Source organism: Lissotriton helveticus, chromosome 1_1, assembly GCF_964261635.1.
Source record: "Lissotriton helveticus chromosome 1_1, aLisHel1.1, whole genome shotgun sequence".
Classification (NCBI taxonomy): domain Eukaryota; kingdom Metazoa; phylum Chordata; class Amphibia; order Caudata; family Salamandridae; genus Lissotriton; species Lissotriton helveticus.
In genome coordinates this window covers 752732308-752750569 of record NC_136057.1, presented here as the reverse complement: position 1 = coordinate 752750569, position 18262 = coordinate 752732308, and the positions used below count along the sequence as shown (strand labels likewise).

Sequence of the window (18262 nt, the reverse complement as noted above, 5' to 3'; positions counted from 1 at the left end):
ATCCATTGACGTTCCAGGATATTATAGTTAGGGGGGGAACCGGCTGCATCGGCGTTATCAGGTGGGTGCCTGTGCCATCAAGGTGCTGAAATGTAGTGTCCATACGCGGGTGTTACCTTTATCCGATACAGCTGGTGGTGAGACAAACAATGTGTGCGTGTCTTACGGTCAATCTCTGCCAATTTACCATGGAGAAGAAACAATACATCTAAATCCCAACATATACTTAACATTCGTATTCCACCTCCTATTGCCATCTTTGTTGTGTTGAGACTGTCGCCAGTATATATGCATAACAGGAGAGCAAAATAAAACCAAGAACCGAATACCCCCAACAGTCCCTCTGTTGCCTCACCCCTCCCTGCCCGGGAGTGCTCGAACTCTCCGCCTCCCCAACTGAGTAGAGCTTCGATTCCTCAACTCGTACCATGTCACGTGGGGGTGAGTCTATCCGTGTTCCCACAAAAGGTTCCCCCTTAGTAATACAATTTTCGCCACAGAACATAATAATTAGAGTCTTCTCATACCTTTCTGAAGCTGCAGCCACAGCCCCCATTATTTTATGGTGTTTAATGGTCCTTATATAGTTCAAGCCACCTGTAATGTTCCTAGTCTGTAGACGTTGGCTGCGGCGGGTGCCACCTCCACTTGGTTGCTCCCAGCATCAATGAAAGCAGTCCCATGTGTGATCATTCTTCAAACTCATTCTGCTCCCCGGTCTCGGACACTTGCTATTCAGTTCCTCGGCGTTGCCAGTTTCTGCCATGTGCTTTGGAGCCATTTGCCGGGCGCCATCCTTCCAGCCATTCCTGAGTCTCCTCTGGTGTCGCAAAAAACCATGTCTTCCCCTCCGCTTCCACTCATAATTTTGCCGGGAAGAGCATTGAATATTTGAGTTCTATTGCACGTAGCTCCTTCTTCACCTCCAGGAAACTACGTCTCTGTTTGGTGACAACCACCGTGTAATCCAGATAGAATTGGACTACTCCGTTGTTCGTATGGGGGGTGCGATTCTTGTCGTCTGCAAGACGGCATCGCGGTCGCGAAAGTTGAAAAAACGCGCCAATATAGGTCGAGGGGGCCCCCTGGGCGTGGTTTGGCGCCTGGCACCTGATGCGCTCTTTCTACCGAAAAAAAACTGGGCAGTCGACGGTGCTGCAGGTGGTTCTTGATAAGATCTTCCACGAATAGGTCCAGGGCTGGGCCGCCCGCCTTTTCCGGCACCCCCACCAGGCGCACATTATTGTGTCGGGAACGCCCTTCTTGATCGTCCAGTTTCGCCATTATCAGTTTATTATCCGCTTCCAGGCGCTTCATTTGTTGTTGTAGGGTAGCCGTGTCAGTGGTCAGCGTGGCCGCCGTCTTTTCAACATCCACGAGCCTCTCTGTCATTTTGGAAAAGTAAGCCCTTATTAAGGAGATGTCCGTAGATATTGACCCAATGGAGGATTGTACGTTATGCAAGGCTGCCATTACGTCTTTGAGGGTGACTTCCTCCGATGAGTCTGACTTTTCCGCCGTTGTGCCGGCAGCTCGTGACGCATCCCTGTGCGCGTGGTCGGAGTCCTTAGTATAAGCAAATTTGTCCAATCTGGCGGTTGAGTGAGTTTTTGGCCCCCTGCCTCCCATTGCGAAGCCCACGTCCAGTGCTATTGCAGGCCTGTGTGGTTGTTAGTAATCGCTGCTGCCTGCCGCGCAGTTACCCCCGCACTCGGCCTTTCAGGTTTCCTGTCCTCCACGCCGGGCAAATGAGCGTTGTGGGCCTCCCCGCACCGTGAGTTGTGTCTCTTGTCGAGATTGCAATAGGGAATGGGGTGCCGTCCCAGGATCGTCACTGGACTATGTGGTGGGGTGGGGGGGCCTCCAGGGATGTCGCACTCTGTTTATTAAAGTATTGGCAAATGTTGTATATTGCTTCTTAAGCTGGGCGCTCCGGCCTTGTGCAATGTCTTTAGCTTTTATAGGCGCTTTTAAGTCAAGATCCTCGGGCAGTCTTTAGCAGCCTTTCCGTGCCACTCTGCATGCGCAGTCCAGACCCTGCCGATTTCATGGGTCGCGCGCTGTGGTTGCGGGTGTTGGGCCAGTGCAGGCTCCGCACTTACTTATGCTGCAATCCGGGGGTGATATGCCGCGCCTTCCTCTCTTTCTCTCTCCGCCGGGAGACCGGCCGTCTGGTCTTTACGCCCACTGCGGTGCGTGAGCATTCTTGCTTCGGCTGTGGGACCGCCGTTGCTGTCTCCTGCCTTTCTCCGTCTCCGTGCCCCCTCCGGCCCGCTCCCCGTGGGTTTCGGCTTCATGCGAGGCCCCGGTCCCAGCTCGGATCGTTGGCCCCTCCTTCACCGTCGATCTTTCTCGGCCGCTGCTGCACCTATAGGGCCCCAGAGCAGCTCAATCAGAGCCGCGATCTCTGCGGGTTGGTGTCCTGCCGTATAGTGCTCTGTGGACACAGAATTAATTGACGGATTTATCCGGGGGGGGGGGTTTCGTGATCACGGAGCTCTAGTCGGCTGCGGCCATCTTGCACGGCTGCTAGCCACGCACCCCGAGGATGACACTCTTGAAGTAAATGAGGAGGATAAACTATGGCATGTCCCTTTGCTTCACCTGCCCCGATTAAGAAATGGTATCAAACAGCTTTGCAACTAAATGCACTGACTATTGAACACAGATTAAGGGCCACCAATGGCAGGACTCTATCCGATAGAGAAGGTGAACTGACCTAGTCAATACGGCTAGCTCAACAGGAGCTAGCCGTATTGACTACTTTCTTGTAGATCTTAGGTCGTGGTCCACCCTAGTTGATATGACTATAATTAAGAACATTGATTGTGACCACAACCCACTTAGTCTGGAGCTAGTCTCTCCTCGGGAGGGGAAAAATAGTGATCCTAGCAGCAATCTGATCACAAACAAAGTAGTACCCACTAATGATAAACGTCACCTTAAATGGCCCATGGTCCTGGGGGATGAAATTAAACTTAACAAAATTAAGCAATATTACTTGCTCGGTTGATAGAGATTCAATTCTGTGCCGAGGCCACGGGAAATGTGGAAGAAGCTAGTGTCCTACATGCACAGTTCTTTGACAAACTTACTGTTTACTTCATTGTCAACTCCAAACATACAAATCGCAGGGATGGGGAACTAAGTTGAACTCATGGTTCTCAAGTGAGTGTAGATCCCTAAAGAACCAACTGGTTAGAGTCATCAAAACTAGAAATGTACCTCTAGTGCGAGATCTACGGAGGTTGAATAAACTAGCCATAAAGAGGGCCAAATGGAATTGGGATGAGGAAAAGTGGAAGCAAATTGGGGAGGCGCACTCCCAGAAAGAATTTTCTTGTACGGAGGCCCCTGTGCATGAAGACTCGCTGTTATCCCCCGATATTGACGCTATGAAGGTTTGTGCGCAGGACCCATACGGCCCCTTTAATTCTTCGCGGAGAGAAGCCAAGCCGGGGGCTGGATTCGTGACGTCACTCGCAAGCCACCAATAACAGGGGAACACCGCTGCGGAAAAGGAGGAAGTGCCGGTTCTCAGCGCGAACGCCGTCAGAGAAAGCAGAGACAAGCCAAAGAGAGCAGAGAAGGAAGAAGCTGCCCCTGAAGATCGTATCGCTGCCTCAGAGGTCCGAGAAAGAGGAACGCCAGGAGGCCAACGAGGACAATCGCCGCCCGCCACGCTCCTGGAGGAGTGTGGCTGGAGCAGGTATGTCATTGGATACGGGGGAGTTTCAAAAGCACTGGGTGGGAACGGGTAAAGCTTTGAGGGTGGTCACCGCTGACTGTATTTCACAGGGTTCTGGTGTTCGGGGCTCACTCACGCTCCCTTCCCCTTTAACTCAGGACGCTGAACCACCCCACTGATAAGTGGTTTGTTTTTCTTTTGTTTTCTGGGTTTGCCATCTTGTGGAAGAGGCTGCGCCTGTCAAGACGATCCCCAAGACGTTGGAGAGCTCGCAGTCCCGTGTGCTACGAACATTTTATTATTTGCCTTTTCTTATCCACAAATAAAACGAACATCACATTTACTCGGAAGAGTCTCCTGCCTACTCATTAAGGGGGTGCCATCATACATCCCAGGGACAGATACCCCTGGGTCCGCTGACAACTAGCCAATATTACAGCAGGGGACTGGCGGTATCACTTTAGTACCCTCTACTCTACAATCACGAACTATACTGAAGTGATGCCTCACTTGGATTTGCCCCCAAATCCCCCACGGGTAGTTTTTACCAACGAGGACATAGAAACCTCAAATGAATCCATGGTACCAGCCAAAAGATCTGGGACCAGAAGGAATTCCTAAACATTTGTTTCGGCAAGACAAAAGTAACTGGTCGAATTACTTGTTGCCTTTTTTTAATTCTATTGCAGGGGGTGCTTGAACTGCAGATTCATGGAATGGAGCGGTGGTTATACCAGTTTTTAAAAAAGGGGACCAAAACAATTTGAACAACTACAGGCCTATTAGTTTGATAGACTGCATACAGAAGGTATTAAGCCATACCCTTCTAATGAGAATCCAGGACTGGATAGCAGAGAAAAACATACTGTCGCCATTCCAAGTTGGATTCCGACAAAGAACGGGAAAAAAGGACCAGGTTTTTACATTTATTCTGCTTTACTGGTAGGTGGTGGTATTGGGTAAGGTGAGCCTATATGTTGCTTTCGTAGACCTGAAGTCAGCATTCGACCTTGTGCCCCGTGGAAAGCTTTGGGTAGTTTTGAGAGACATGGGGATGCCTCTGGAGATCCTGGCATTGGTTATTCGTCTTCATGATGATAACTATGCCAGGGTGCGATGGGGCAATCAGGGCTAAGTCACCAACCCCATTATTGTCAACAGGGGAGTCCGGCAAGGCTATGTTCTGGCCCCCACATTATTTTCCCTTTATATCAACCGAGCTGTGGACTTCTTAGCTAGGATCCTAGCTGATGCTCCTTCGCTAGAGAATATGAAGATCGCCACGCTTCTCTTTGCGGATGATACGCTCCTTGTTGGTAAAACTCCCAAGGGGCTTCAGACGCTATTAAACCAATTCAAGGCTTTCAGCGACGAAAGGGGACTAGAAAAAAACACCACTAAAACAAAACTTATGATTCTAAACCCGCATAAATCCTTTAAAAGATGCTTAACTTTAAACAACACTTGTTTACAGCGGGTATGTAGCTTCAAATATTTGGGCGTAAAATTGGCAGAAGGTATGACCTGGAAGCAACATCTCACTAAAACTAATTTAAAATGTAAACATATAGATGTAGCCCTGAGAAAGGAACACTCTTGCTCATATACCAAACCGGTTGCCCCAGCCCTAGAGATCTATTAAAGCAAAGCAGTAAGCAGTGCCCTTTACGGGGCTGAGCTGTGGGGCTTCGAGAAAGTGGATGACCTCATAGCAACCAAGCATTGGTACCTTAGGAATTTAGTTTCCCTCCCACCTAGTACTCCACTACTCCCTCTTAAACTAGATATGCGGGTTAAATCACTAACAAAATTTTGCCAAATTACGCCCTTCTCTTTTTTGGCAGAGATCGATTTCGACCCCCGAATTGTCCCCGTGTGTCACTGCCCTAAAAGAAGTTTGCACTCTAGATACATCGAAGATAGGCTGGATAAGGAACATCAATATTCTACTTAAGAACATTGGGGTAAAAGGGGACTTTACCCATCGTTTGGACCTCCTTACAAAAAAAACCCTAACATCTATGTATTGGGATTGTGTATGAGAATGAGTCAAGGAATAACAAATTAGGAAGATTAACAGGGAAATTCCTAGATTTTAAACTGTTGCGATCCCTGGAGAGTTTCTTTTATCTCATTCAGGTGCCGGCAGATAGAAAGTTATACATGCAATTTAGACATGGCACAATCCTTCTGAGTGCGTGTACTAGTTTATGGCTATGCAATGCTGCTAGTAACAAGGGTTGTCCCTGCTGTTTTGCCCCAACAGAAACTATAGGCAATGCTTTCTTTGGCTGTCCAGCATACTCAGTCCCTAGCAGCAGATGACTTACTCCTATATGCAAATCGCTGGAAACTAGAGAGAATACATAGTGTGGCACTGCGTATTTTAAGATTCGCTGCAAGACCTTGGTTTGCTTGTGCAATTGCTAAATTCCTGGTCCATATGTGGGGAGTCAGAAGGAAAGTACAGCAAAGCAGACAATGTATAGCTTTTTAATAGTGGAAGGTTCGGGGTCCATCGTTCCACTGTTTTATAGTATTATAATTTGTTTTATTCAAATGATGAATCTCAATAGGTATAGTTCTGATCGATTGTATTTGATTCGTAAAATGAAAATATGTTTTGATGCATTGTTTTAATGAAATCAATGAATTTTGTAGACATAAACTTTATAAATCCATCTATATGCACTTTGCACTTTCAATGTCTGCTGACCGAAATAACTTTTATTGATGATGATGATGATGAGGATTATGCTGTTCATCCAGGACAGAGGCCATAGTCGGATGCTGAAATTACGTACACAGGATTGACAGTAAGAGTGCTCATGGACTAGACACCTCTTTGAAAACCTTAGAGAGTATCATATTGGGACCTTACCCTTGGTGAGTTCCTCCAGCACTCTGCAACAGTGAATAAAATCGACAAAGACAGAGGGGACCGAAAGTGCAGATTGACGCAGAGAATAGACAAATGAGAAAATGTAAAAGAAAGGACATTGGAATTATTAGAGGCTACATAAAAACTAAGTAAACATGTTATAGGCAATTATATACAACACCAAAATAATATTAGGGCAGAGGCCAAACTTGGAAACTTCTTGCCTGGATAGTAAACTGGAGTAACACAGATCACAGCACATCAGTGGCAAACAAGGAAACACAGACTGAACAAACAAGGAAGTCACAGAATACTACAGAAAACATATATAAGTAGAAGTGGGTCCACCAGTAGGGCAGAACACAGAGCTCGTTTAGAGAAGTGGAACACAAAATGTTAAATAAACCCATAGATGAGGACTATAAAAGATAGGCAATTAAAAAGGTGATATCAGGAGACGATGGACTACCAATTGAATTTTACAAATGTGAAATATACCTATTGGCAGCGCCGTTAGAGGAATGGTTTAATGAGGCATATGTAACTGAGCACTAACAGGTTCCAAGAGAGCCGCCATAACTGTGGTACTCCCTAAGGATGGAAAGTATGCATTAGAATATAATTCAATGGGCCCTGCAGGGTGGTTGTATTCATGTTGCATAGAACTGTCCTGACGTTCAAAGCTTTAGGAGAAAAAAAATCCTATAATATCAAAGATTGTGGCCCATATTGTGCTCCCCATTGGTGTTTCTGCTAGGGTACATAGCAGATGCTCCCAGATAGATGAGGAGGATAACAGCTGTATTGTTACAGCTAGCAAAGTGTCAAGTAGCGGTGGGGTGGATGAAGGGTACAACTCCACAAATTAAGAGATGGCTGCTTACCGTAGCATGATGCACTGTGAACCCTGAAATGGCTCCTACTCTGCAAGCTATAGCACCCAGGCCTAGAGATACATGGGCCCGGCTCAGGAGATCCATAGAAGACAGGGGAAACAGGTTGCTTTAGACATGCACATATCTGTGCTTGGCTGCAGCATATTGAAGTTTTTTTTTTAATTAAAGGGTGGTGGATAGTTGTGTCAGGTAATGTATTTAGAAAAGGAATGTTTCAACACTGCTTTTCTTGCAGAAAGCAACACATGTCTGCCAGTGTATGTGTATTATATGATTGCTGTTATTAATTGATCAATCATAATAATATTGCCCTGATTATAATTTTTTTAAAGCTTTCTTTTTTATTTTTTACAAACAGTAAAATCAATATAGGCAGAGCTTGTCAGGAAAAGGTTGATGGTGGTGTAAGATCCACAATGAAGTGGAAAGTTATAAAAAAAAAAAACAGTACATGGTCACTATCAGCTTTACCAGTCTTCCGACAACACTGAGCTTGACATGAGAACATCAGAATATCAACAAGCGCCTCTTCAGCTGAACATCCACCAGTATACAAGTCATGCAGATCACTCAAGTACACCTCAGGGTTTAAAAACACGTGACATAGCTCCCTCTAACCTCTAATATCCTCTCCTAGCTTCTCATCTCTCCTACCAGTTTTCATATGAGCCTCCTCCGTCAGGGACCACTCATGCACATCCCTCAACCAATCATCCAGAGAGGGGGAACGCTTCCCCATCCAGGTTATCACCACCCTGCCCTAAGCTAGACCAGGAGGAGTTGTAACAATTTATACTTCAATTTGTATTTCTTGGGCTTTGTAACATGTCCGAGTAGACAATGCTGCAGGGTTGTCTGTACCCTAAAACCTGTACCCCCCCTCACTGACTCCACCACCAGGGTCCATAATCAGTGGACCTCAGGGCAGCCCTATGCCAGGTGCAGAAAATCTGCTTCTGTAGCACCGCAGCGTGGGCACGCATCCGAGAGCGCAGGGTTGATGTGTCTCAGGCCCATCAGGGTCACATATGTGCAATGTAAGTAGTTGAAAAGTATCAACTTGAAGTGCGCATTGCAGGACACTGTGCGAGTGAGTGTGCTTATCGCTTTCCACTTTGACTCAGGCAGGAAGTCCATCAGGTCCTATCAGAGCTGGCCATAGGTGGAGGGCCTGCAGTGTCTGATCTCAGGTGTCTGATGTCATAGCACTATACATGAGGGAAACAAGTGGACGACCGGAGCCACTGGTAAGTATTATGTCCAGTGTTTGCGTTGTTGGCGGACATTTGGATAGGAGTCACTTTGCCCTGACCAGGTCTGAGATTCTGGCATACTGGAGGAAAGGGCCCGACCCAGCCCAAAACAGTTACAAGCCGGCTCGTAGGAGATGAAAGTTTTGTTTGGTACAGATCTGCCAACACGACAACCCCCCCTCCCTCCATGCTTGAAATGACATCCCATCCATCATTTTCCGCACAGGAGAAAGTATCCATATGGGGAGCTCCCAATGGGATGGTGCATGTTTTAGTATGCGTTCTACAAACCTTTTGCCATGTTTTAGCAGTTTGACCACATAGGGCATGTCACCGGAGACACCAGGACCCACCATCAGAGCGGTTTGCAGTCTATCCGGCTGTCCTCGTCCCCTCAGAAGTCTCTTTTTCCCAGTTGTCTCTCTTGTCCAGCCACCAGGCTGCATGTCGCAACTGAGCTACATACTAGTATAAATCCATCCTGGGGGCTTCAAGTCCCCCCCCTTCTCATACCACTGGATCAATGTATGCATGGCTACTCTACTGCAACAGCCTTCCCAGAATAGAGAGACCAACACTGAGTTCAGTTGCTTAAATAAATGCATTGGAATGTTACACAGCGAGTTCTGGAACGTGATTAGGCAACGCGGAAGTATCACTATCTTAGAGCACCCCAGCCTACCCAGAAGGAAGAGCGGTAGTGAGTTCCAAAAAGCCACTGATCCCTTGAGCGCTTCTACCACCATGGACACATTGAGGTGCAGAGACTGTGAGTCGTCGTGCATCACCTATACTCCTAGGTGTCTGAAATGCCCCGTTTCCCATCTCAGTCCAAGTTTCAGAAGCTGCTCCAGCGGCAACGCAGACAATTCCGCCAGAGGGAAGAGCAGAGACTTGTGCTAATTTAGCAGCAAACTGGAGTATGCTCTAAAGTCTTCCAGGAGCTGCAATAGCATTGGTATCGCGTCACGAGGGGAGGAGATATAGAACAGGGCATCATCCACATATAGTGAGATTACCTGCGGGCTTCCTCTAAAATGTAAAAAAAAAAAAAAGAGAATAATACTTTGATCTAAGAGGTGAGCAGACCAGAAGTGGAGGAAATAATCGTCCATTTCTCTTGTAATTGCTTAACCTAATCCTATTCTGGGATGGAGATGATTAATCCACATTCTCCTCCTCACAGGCTACAGACTGGGTCTGAAGTTTCTTTTCACACCAGCGTTTGAGTACCCTGTGAATTACCTGAGAATTGATTACAACGCTGATTCACCTCCATTTGTAATTAAGATGAGTTCCTTACACACCACTCCTTTCCTGACTCATGAGAGGGATGCAGAGAATGGGATAGTAATGATACACCAGTGTTTCCTATAGTGCCACCGAATGAAGGGAACTGGCTCCCCCTACCCACAGCCTTGAAAGTGATACTTCTCGAGCTCACTCTGGTGGGCCTGTCTGGGCTTGCTTAGGTGAGTCTACGCCATCTTGAGTGCTACAATAATGTTTTGGCGCTTCTCTTCCCAATCCAAACCTGATCCTTACACTTTGACTTAACAGGCTGTTAACCCACTACCCTAGTCCTGCTGAAGACCCGCATTGACCCACCAACAGTGCAGATCCAGGGTTGAAACGTCGACATTACATTACTTGGACCAGCTATAGGATTCTGCAAAGAGACTCATTCATTCAGTAGGCAGAATTACTTGATATATTCTACATTTCTGGCCAACTCTTTCTCCCCCTCCTCTCACCTCAATCACTTTTGTATATATTACACCTTCACAATATCACTGAGCACTAAAAGTCACCTTCTTCACATATTATATGTCACTATGTGCCTTTAACAGCCGTGAATATATTGAAATATGGTATTTATAAATGTTGCAATTTATAAAAAACTTTTGCAATACCATAGATGGTTTGGATTTGGATTACTGTTGATTAATCTGTCTAGTTGGGAATAAGTGTTTGAATACCCCTATTAACTTGAAGAAATATCACGCACCCGACAGAACCAATTGTATACTATTTTCATGACTGCCCAGGTTCTGGGGGATATTGGGTTACCCCATGGCAACTAAAGCATCCTCTAAAATATATGCCCCACCCATCGAGGTCTCTACATGCCCAAAATGCGAGTGGCTCAATGACCAGCGCAAAAAGCAGCGGTGATAGCGGGAAGCCCTGGCACTCTCCCCGCCCCGGTGTCCACATCTCGGACCGGCATGGGCCCACCCGCACCCGGTCAGTGTAAAGAAGTTTGACCGATGTGGAAAACCACGAAACCCGAGGACCTCAATACGTCCTGTAAATACCCCAAGTCAACATGGCCGACGATTTCTCAAGGTTCACGGCTACTAGTGACAGTTCGTTCAAGTCCTGAACCTCGTGCATAATGTGTGTTAAACGCCTAATGGTCGTGCCCATGTTGCGGCCGGGTACCAACCCATATTGATCTTCATGTATCGAAAGGGGCATAAATGGAGACAGACGACCTAGCCAATACTTTACACAATATTTTGACATCGGAATTAATCATGGTTTATGGATGATATGCTGCCGGGCACCGATCACCCCTCCCCCTTTACAAGAGCAAACAAATCTCCCCCTTCGGCATGGTTGGAGGTACAATTCCCAGCTCAAAGGCCTCCTCATACACCTGTAACAGAGGTTGGAACAGCGTTTCCGAGTAGGTTTGATAAAATGCCGGTGGAAACGCATCGCACCCGCGCCTTGGCCCTGGGGTGCTCCTGCATCGCCTCGAGCACCTCATCTAGTGTCAGCCGCGTATTGCCCCGATTATAATTTGCACGCTATTACAATTGTGAATAAATTAACAAAAAATAATTCATATTGCACTGTATATCAACGATTAATGTTAACAACAAAGTGGGCTGTATTGCTAAATAATGGTGCTGAAACTGCACAATTTTGGTACATTGGGTAATTCAGAGAAATACCAGACTGTAGTGATTACGGTCTGCTCTTGCCCGCAAACCTCCAGGGAGAAGACTAAGAGATAGACATTATAGTAAAGTGGGTTTCTGTTGCAGACCCCGGCCAACCCCACTTTTTGGTTGGCTTTTGATGTAACATTGACTGTAGAGTACTGGGTACCTGCAAATCAGGTTCCCAGTACACGTATTCCTTCCTTAAACTGTACCACGATTAGCACAACTTGAGAACCCTGTAGGTCCCTAATAAACGGTCCCTTTGGTAGCATGGGGACTGAAGAGGGTCCCCCTAGAGACCCTCACCAAGGCCATGCCATGCCACTCCCACTGCCGCTTGCATGCCTTGGTGCTGTGAAAAACTACCAAGTCGACATGGGACACTGCCTGTGTGCCATGTCCAGCAGCACTGCTTAAGGTATAGGTAACTCACCCCCTAGCAGGCCATACAAGCCGTAAGGCAGGATGCACTAAATCTCAGGTGTGGGCATACCTGCATGAGCAGGTATGCTTCTACAATATTAAGTCTATTCCTTAATATTGTAAGTACTGTAGAGAGTACATGGGCTGGAAACTTGACAACTCAAGTTCCCCAGCACCATGATGGCTTTACTGAACCCAGTAGTGTTTGGTACCAAACAACTCCTCTTAATAAACCCGCACTGATGCCAGTGTTGGATTTAATAAAATCTTCTCGGAGGGCACCTCAGAAGTGGCCCCATAAAACCTACCAAGCCTGGTGTGGGCTCTGACTGGCAATAGGCAGCCTGCCACCACCAGACATGTTTCTGGACCCCTGGGTCAAGAGCCCCTGCTCTCTGAGGCCAGAAACAAATTCCATCCTGGGTGGAGATGTGACCTCCCCTCAACCCCCCCAGGATGAGCACAGTGCCGGAGGGGGAAGCTTTAAAGGCCTGCTGCCTGTGTAATTCGACCCAAGCCTCTGCTGCTAGCAGCAGGTGGCTGCCCACGGTTCAAACCCCTCACTTTTGGTGGGCGAATTGGCAGGAAAACCAAGATAGAGTAGGAGGTATGACCTCCATCTCCAACTCCAACTCTCAGGTGCTGGAGGTGAAGTTAAACACATTTTTCCGTGCCCACCATCTTACAAATGGTGGGACTTACCTAATCAGGGCTAGGGCTATACCCTACGCCCCACAGGAGTGTGGCATAATAGTTGTAGACACCCCAGGTTAGGAGCCCATGGGTCCCGACCTGTACTTCCCTGTAGCGCCCCTAAATCTAGTATTTAGGTGGCTCAACCCCTGACCCTGAAATCAGATTCCGATGACCTACGAAGAAGAGGTGTGCAGCAGGAAAGACTGAAGACACCAACTGACTTGAACCCAGTCCTACCAGCCTGTCTGCAGTCCTCAAAGACCCTGCTGAAGAAGAGCGACTCGCCCCGCAGACTAGCAACCGCCAGAGTGCTGGAAGGACTGACTGCCTTCAACAAATACTCCAATCTCCCGTGGACAGCGGACCTGTTCAGAAGAAACCAACTCCAAGACAAAGAACTCTGCCCTGAGGAACTGCAAAACCGCCTCCCGACCCACCTCTGCATCCAATTCCCACGTCCCGAGTCCAAGTGGCCCACCGGGGCCCACCATGGGCTGACCCCTGCCGGACTCCACCTTGACAACTGTAGCCTCAACTTGAAGACTCCTCCCTACCCGCAAACTGCCCGGAAAGCTGTTTCCTGACGCCAAAGGACACCCCTGCACCCGGAGCTCCTGGGCCTTGGGGAGCTGGACCGACAGCGTCCCTACATTACCTAGCATATCTACTTACCTGGGCAGCTGTGGGTTTCCTTCATCCGGCCTCCTGGTCGGACCCTGCAGCCTTTTTACAAATTTGATATCCCCAATTGGTTTGCACTGGCCATCCGACGATGTGTTGGCACTCTGCATTCGGCCGTCCCTGTGCTGTTGAGGGTGTAAGTTTGGTGCCGACTTGTGGCTCCCCTCTACACTTAACGTAACTCCAGGAGCTCAGCCTTTGGCACCGCTTTACTCATCTGTGAACAGCGCGACTAAGAGTACTCCAAGTCTCCATTGATTAACATTAGGCGTCCAACCTCGAATTTGACCTCTGCAACCGGCCGGCCCTGTGCCACTGGTGGTGCACTCTTGGTACTTATTTGACCGCTGCCTGGTGTTGACCGAAGACCACGAAGACTGAAATTTTAACTCAAGTACTTGACACAAGGAGCTGGAAAAATTATGTATGTACGTTTGGGGCTCACCTATAATGCAAAAACAGCATTCTAGTTTTCCCTCAATAGGGTAACATTGCAAAGCCTTAAAATTGCACTAAGTGCCCACTTTTTAAAGTGTAAAGTATTTTTCCTGGAAAACGTTCTTACCTTTTTGGCGAACTCGTGCCCCGCCATGCACAATTTTCTCATCAATAATTTTACAGCAAACGTTGCACTGATATTATCGATGAGCTTATGAGTGATGTAATATGTGGTGTCAATAGCAGTGCATGGTAGGGCGTGGGTTATAGTTACCACACGGCATGAGTTTTAGTTTTTAGACATAACTATGACTTATGAATTTCTGTGGTTTTGTGTGTGTAAATTCTGAACTTAACAATAATGTCCCTATAACCTTTTTTTTTGGGGGGGGTGGGGGTGAATTACCAAGGTTTCTTAAATTCTATTTCCTAACTATAATGTTATGTTATGTTATGTTATATTAATTTATTATGCGCAACAGCTACTCCAGCCAAGGAGCGTCCCGGCGCAGGCCACTGTAATCTTTAGTTTTTGCAGTAAATTTCTACGTTTTTATTTTTTAAACGCAGCATGGGGCTGGCCACAGGGCTTGCGCCGCACCTCCCTTCCCTCAGGGCCGAACCAGTAACGGGATGGTGCCCTGGAGCCCACCCAGGGCACCCACTCACTCCGCTCACGTGACAGGTGGTATACTGGGGTTCGGAATGGCGGCCCGGTTCGACGCGAAGTGATAACGCGCATATGAGAAACGCTTTTAATTTTTTAGTTTACGACCGACACTTGGAGTACAAAAGGAAGCGAGGCGGTCTCAATTGTATAGACGCTGGCGGTCCCGATTGGAGGAAGCCTTGTAACAACAGACATACTTGGAGCTGGAAGAGGCTTACAATTTAATACAAAGATGGCGGAACCTTGAATGCCCTAGTCCTGATGAGGCATGGAAATTAGAAAGGCTGAAACGCGTCGACACTTTTGTGGAAGGCCCCATTTCAAAATTTTGAATATGTGAATTAAATTCAAAAGGAGTATAAGAATACTAGAGGCCAATGATTTTACCTCCTATGCTCCTATTTTCCGTATGGCGACCTTTTTGTAAGGAATGTCTTTGGTTATACATGATTTAGAAGCATCCTTTGGTTAAAATAATAAGGGCGTGGACTCTAAAAAGGTTCAAGGATATATTTGTTGTATATGTATTGATATATTGTGTCGTTTGTATATTGTATATATATGTATATATGTATAATCTGTGTGTGTGTGTATATATATATATATATATATATATATATATATATATATATATATATATATATATATATATATATATATATATATGTGTTTAAAAAACAGCAAAAGATAACGTATTTTCAATTTTGCAAAAGAAGGTTTAATAAATCGAAAATAAATCTTTTTTTGAAAAAATCCTTTTCTGGGTTACCATTAGTTGAAGAGACTTAAAGAAGCGTTGATTTGTTCTGGAAGAGAGTAAACTCAAATAGGTAGAGATAATTAATTGTATCTTTATCCTTTAAATGCTTACACTATCTTTCCCTAGGTATCTTATTTAGTTATTCCTGGAGCCCACCCAGGGCACCCACTTACTTTTTGTTGGTATCTGCGGGGGAGACCCAATGGCTCTGCCGGCCCCAGTTGGCTCCCTGCCTCCAGCGGGGGTAAGAAAAAGGGTGGGGTCCCAAAACGCTGATTTCCCATGTTTATTCCCATACACATTTTTGGGCAGTGATACAGAAGAAACAGCCCAAAAGCATTACACCAACTATGGCAGAATGTTAGAACTTTACTCAGAAAGCATGCTTTTCACTATCCGGTGTAAAGCTGTTCAGCTGTTGGAAAAATTTGCATTTAAAGAGGTTCTCAGGGTGGCCATGGAGTGGTTAAAAAGAAAGTGCTACCTGACGGTTGGTTCACAGCAGTCCTGCTGAACCTTCTGTTTAATAAATGGGCCCACTGATTGGCCATGGGAGCATTTTCTCCCTTGTGACATTTTGGTACTTGGTGCCTAAAAATTGGATTGACTGGTCACAACAAGAAACAAAATGCTACGCCTGCCACACTGAGAAAAGGGGAATGGCAGCAGGGGCAGCAACAAAGGGCAGTCGCAACACAACAGACCATAGAGTGAGGAGGCAGGGGTATGCACAACAAGAAGCAGTCCAACGCTGTATTGACAATGGAGGGAATTGGCAGCTCAATGGACCACAGAGGGAGAGGACGGGAACATGCATATGCAGAACAAGGAGGAGGACAGGGGCAGCAACAGGGGGCAGTGGCAACAAAGGACCAGGGAGGGAGGTATTAAGGACACGCACATAAAGAACTGGGGCAGGGGGGAGTTTGAGGGTCAGCAGGCAGCAACTGAGGGCAGTGAAAGTACAATGGACTAAAGAAGGAAGGGGCAGGGGCACACTCAATGAGAACAGGGGCAGGTTAGTGAAGAGCAGGGTCTGCAACTGAGGGCAGTGGCAGGACAATGGACCTAGGAGGGCAGGGGCACGAAGACATAGAACGGAGGGTAGCGTCAGCAAGCAGACTAGGAAGGGCAGGTGGGAGAGGCAGTTCCACCACCAAACAAACCACAGAGGGTAGGGGCACACACACAGAGAACAGAGGAGGCAGGGCAGAAAGCTGCCCATAGAGGGCAGGAGGGAGTTAACGATAAATTCTACCACTCACCATGCACTGCTTATGACCCACATATTACATCACTCATGACATATTAAATTACATCGCTGATAATATCATCCAAGTTACTGCTACTCAAAATAATCTATAAACCCCTAAAGTATTTTAGGAAACAAAGTAGGATGTAAGGGGCCCACAAACATATGGAGCATAGATTGACTGTAAAGTTGTACCAGTATAGTATAAAAGAACCCTGGCTCTAATTCCATCTCAAGATGCATTCATTTGAAGCATGAATAACTGCAAGCAAAACTGTGGGTGAAGGTCTCTTACATAACCAAAGGGACTTAGTCAGATAAAGTACAACCCATATCAAAGGTCATCTGGTGCCATCGTAATAAGACCACGAAAACGTGAAAGGAACAGCTCAAATCGGCAAATGCAGGACGTTCGTAGGCCAGATTATGTATACTGCCAGGAAATAACTAAAGAAAATATCTATGCTTCAAGAAAGAGAAGGAATATGTACAGTAAGAATAGGCAATCGGTATTTAAAATAAAGATTAGCAGATATTCGTGATTCAAGATCACAGATGGAAAGTTCTAAAACAGGCTTTGCATAAACAATATGCCATTGTACCAAATAAACATATGTGAAGAAGATTAACATCACATGTATAATCAAAGTCTTCAATGCTAACAGGCTCAGAAAACGTGGCTTATGTAATAGTCCTTGCTTCTTCAACTTAGGTTATTATTGACATCTACAACTTTTTTTGCTGTGCATGCCGACTTTTTTTCCTAGCACACTTTACCTAAAGCAGCAGTTCCTTAAGAGGTCAGTCAGAACTCTGTAACATTGAATATATTTAACACAAACTAATTTACTCTGAGAGGTGGGAATAATAATATAAACACAGTGGCACTGAGGCTTCATGCCAGGAAAAGGCTACAACACCACTTTGCACAAAAGTGATGAATCTGAATATTTTTCTTTCTGAAGTAACAGTTACCTTTTCTAAAGCATTGCGATCCCCTTCGTATCAATACCAAACTATGTTAAAATAACAATTACATAACCAAATCTAGTGGCCAGAGTATAGTCCTGTTTAAACTAATTCTCTAATGTTTGCAGAGTACTAATTTGGTTGGACAGCAGATTTTCAAAGACTGCACAAATTATAAATTGGGCACAAAATATTCTAGTTGAGCAACTGAAAAACACCGCAAAGATCTTATTTGTATAGTATGAAGAGATCACATAAAACTCACTCAAGACAACAGTAAATTAATCCATGGTATCAAAGCAGCAGAATCAGCAAATCGATCACACATGAAAGGGTCATTTTGGTAGCCAGACTTGATAATCTATGAAATACTTCACACATTAACAATAAAACAAATGTAAAATCAAAAAGGCATATGAGACACCAATATCTTAAAGGCCAATAATGAAACAAAATCGTATTTATGAATCAGGTATATAAAGAGCCAACAAGTTAGAAAATGTGCTCACCCCACATTCATAACATTTTGTCTTGTCGTAATAGTCGCGCCTCCGGATAAACTCTGCTGCTCTTCCATTATCCACAGCAATGCTTGCTTTTAAAACTCTGCCAAATAACTGAAACAACACGCCAAATTAATCATCCATACTGCACTGCAGTTCCGGAAGGATGTATCTGAAGGTAGCACATTACACAGTAAT

At 45.9% G+C, this 18262-nt stretch overlaps 1 protein-coding gene across 1 annotated transcript in view; it reads right to left on the bottom strand.

Moving 5' to 3' along the window:
• Positions 1-18262, bottom strand: part of ZCRB1 (zinc finger CCHC-type and RNA binding motif containing 1) — a 162304-nt gene that overhangs the window by 36426 nt on the left and 107616 nt on the right. Inside the window, exon 6 of the mRNA XM_078674292.1 lies at positions 18071-18178. Coding sequence (XP_078530418.1) covers positions 18071-18178 — 108 coding nt within the window. The remainder of the gene's footprint in view (positions 1-18070; positions 18179-18262) is intronic.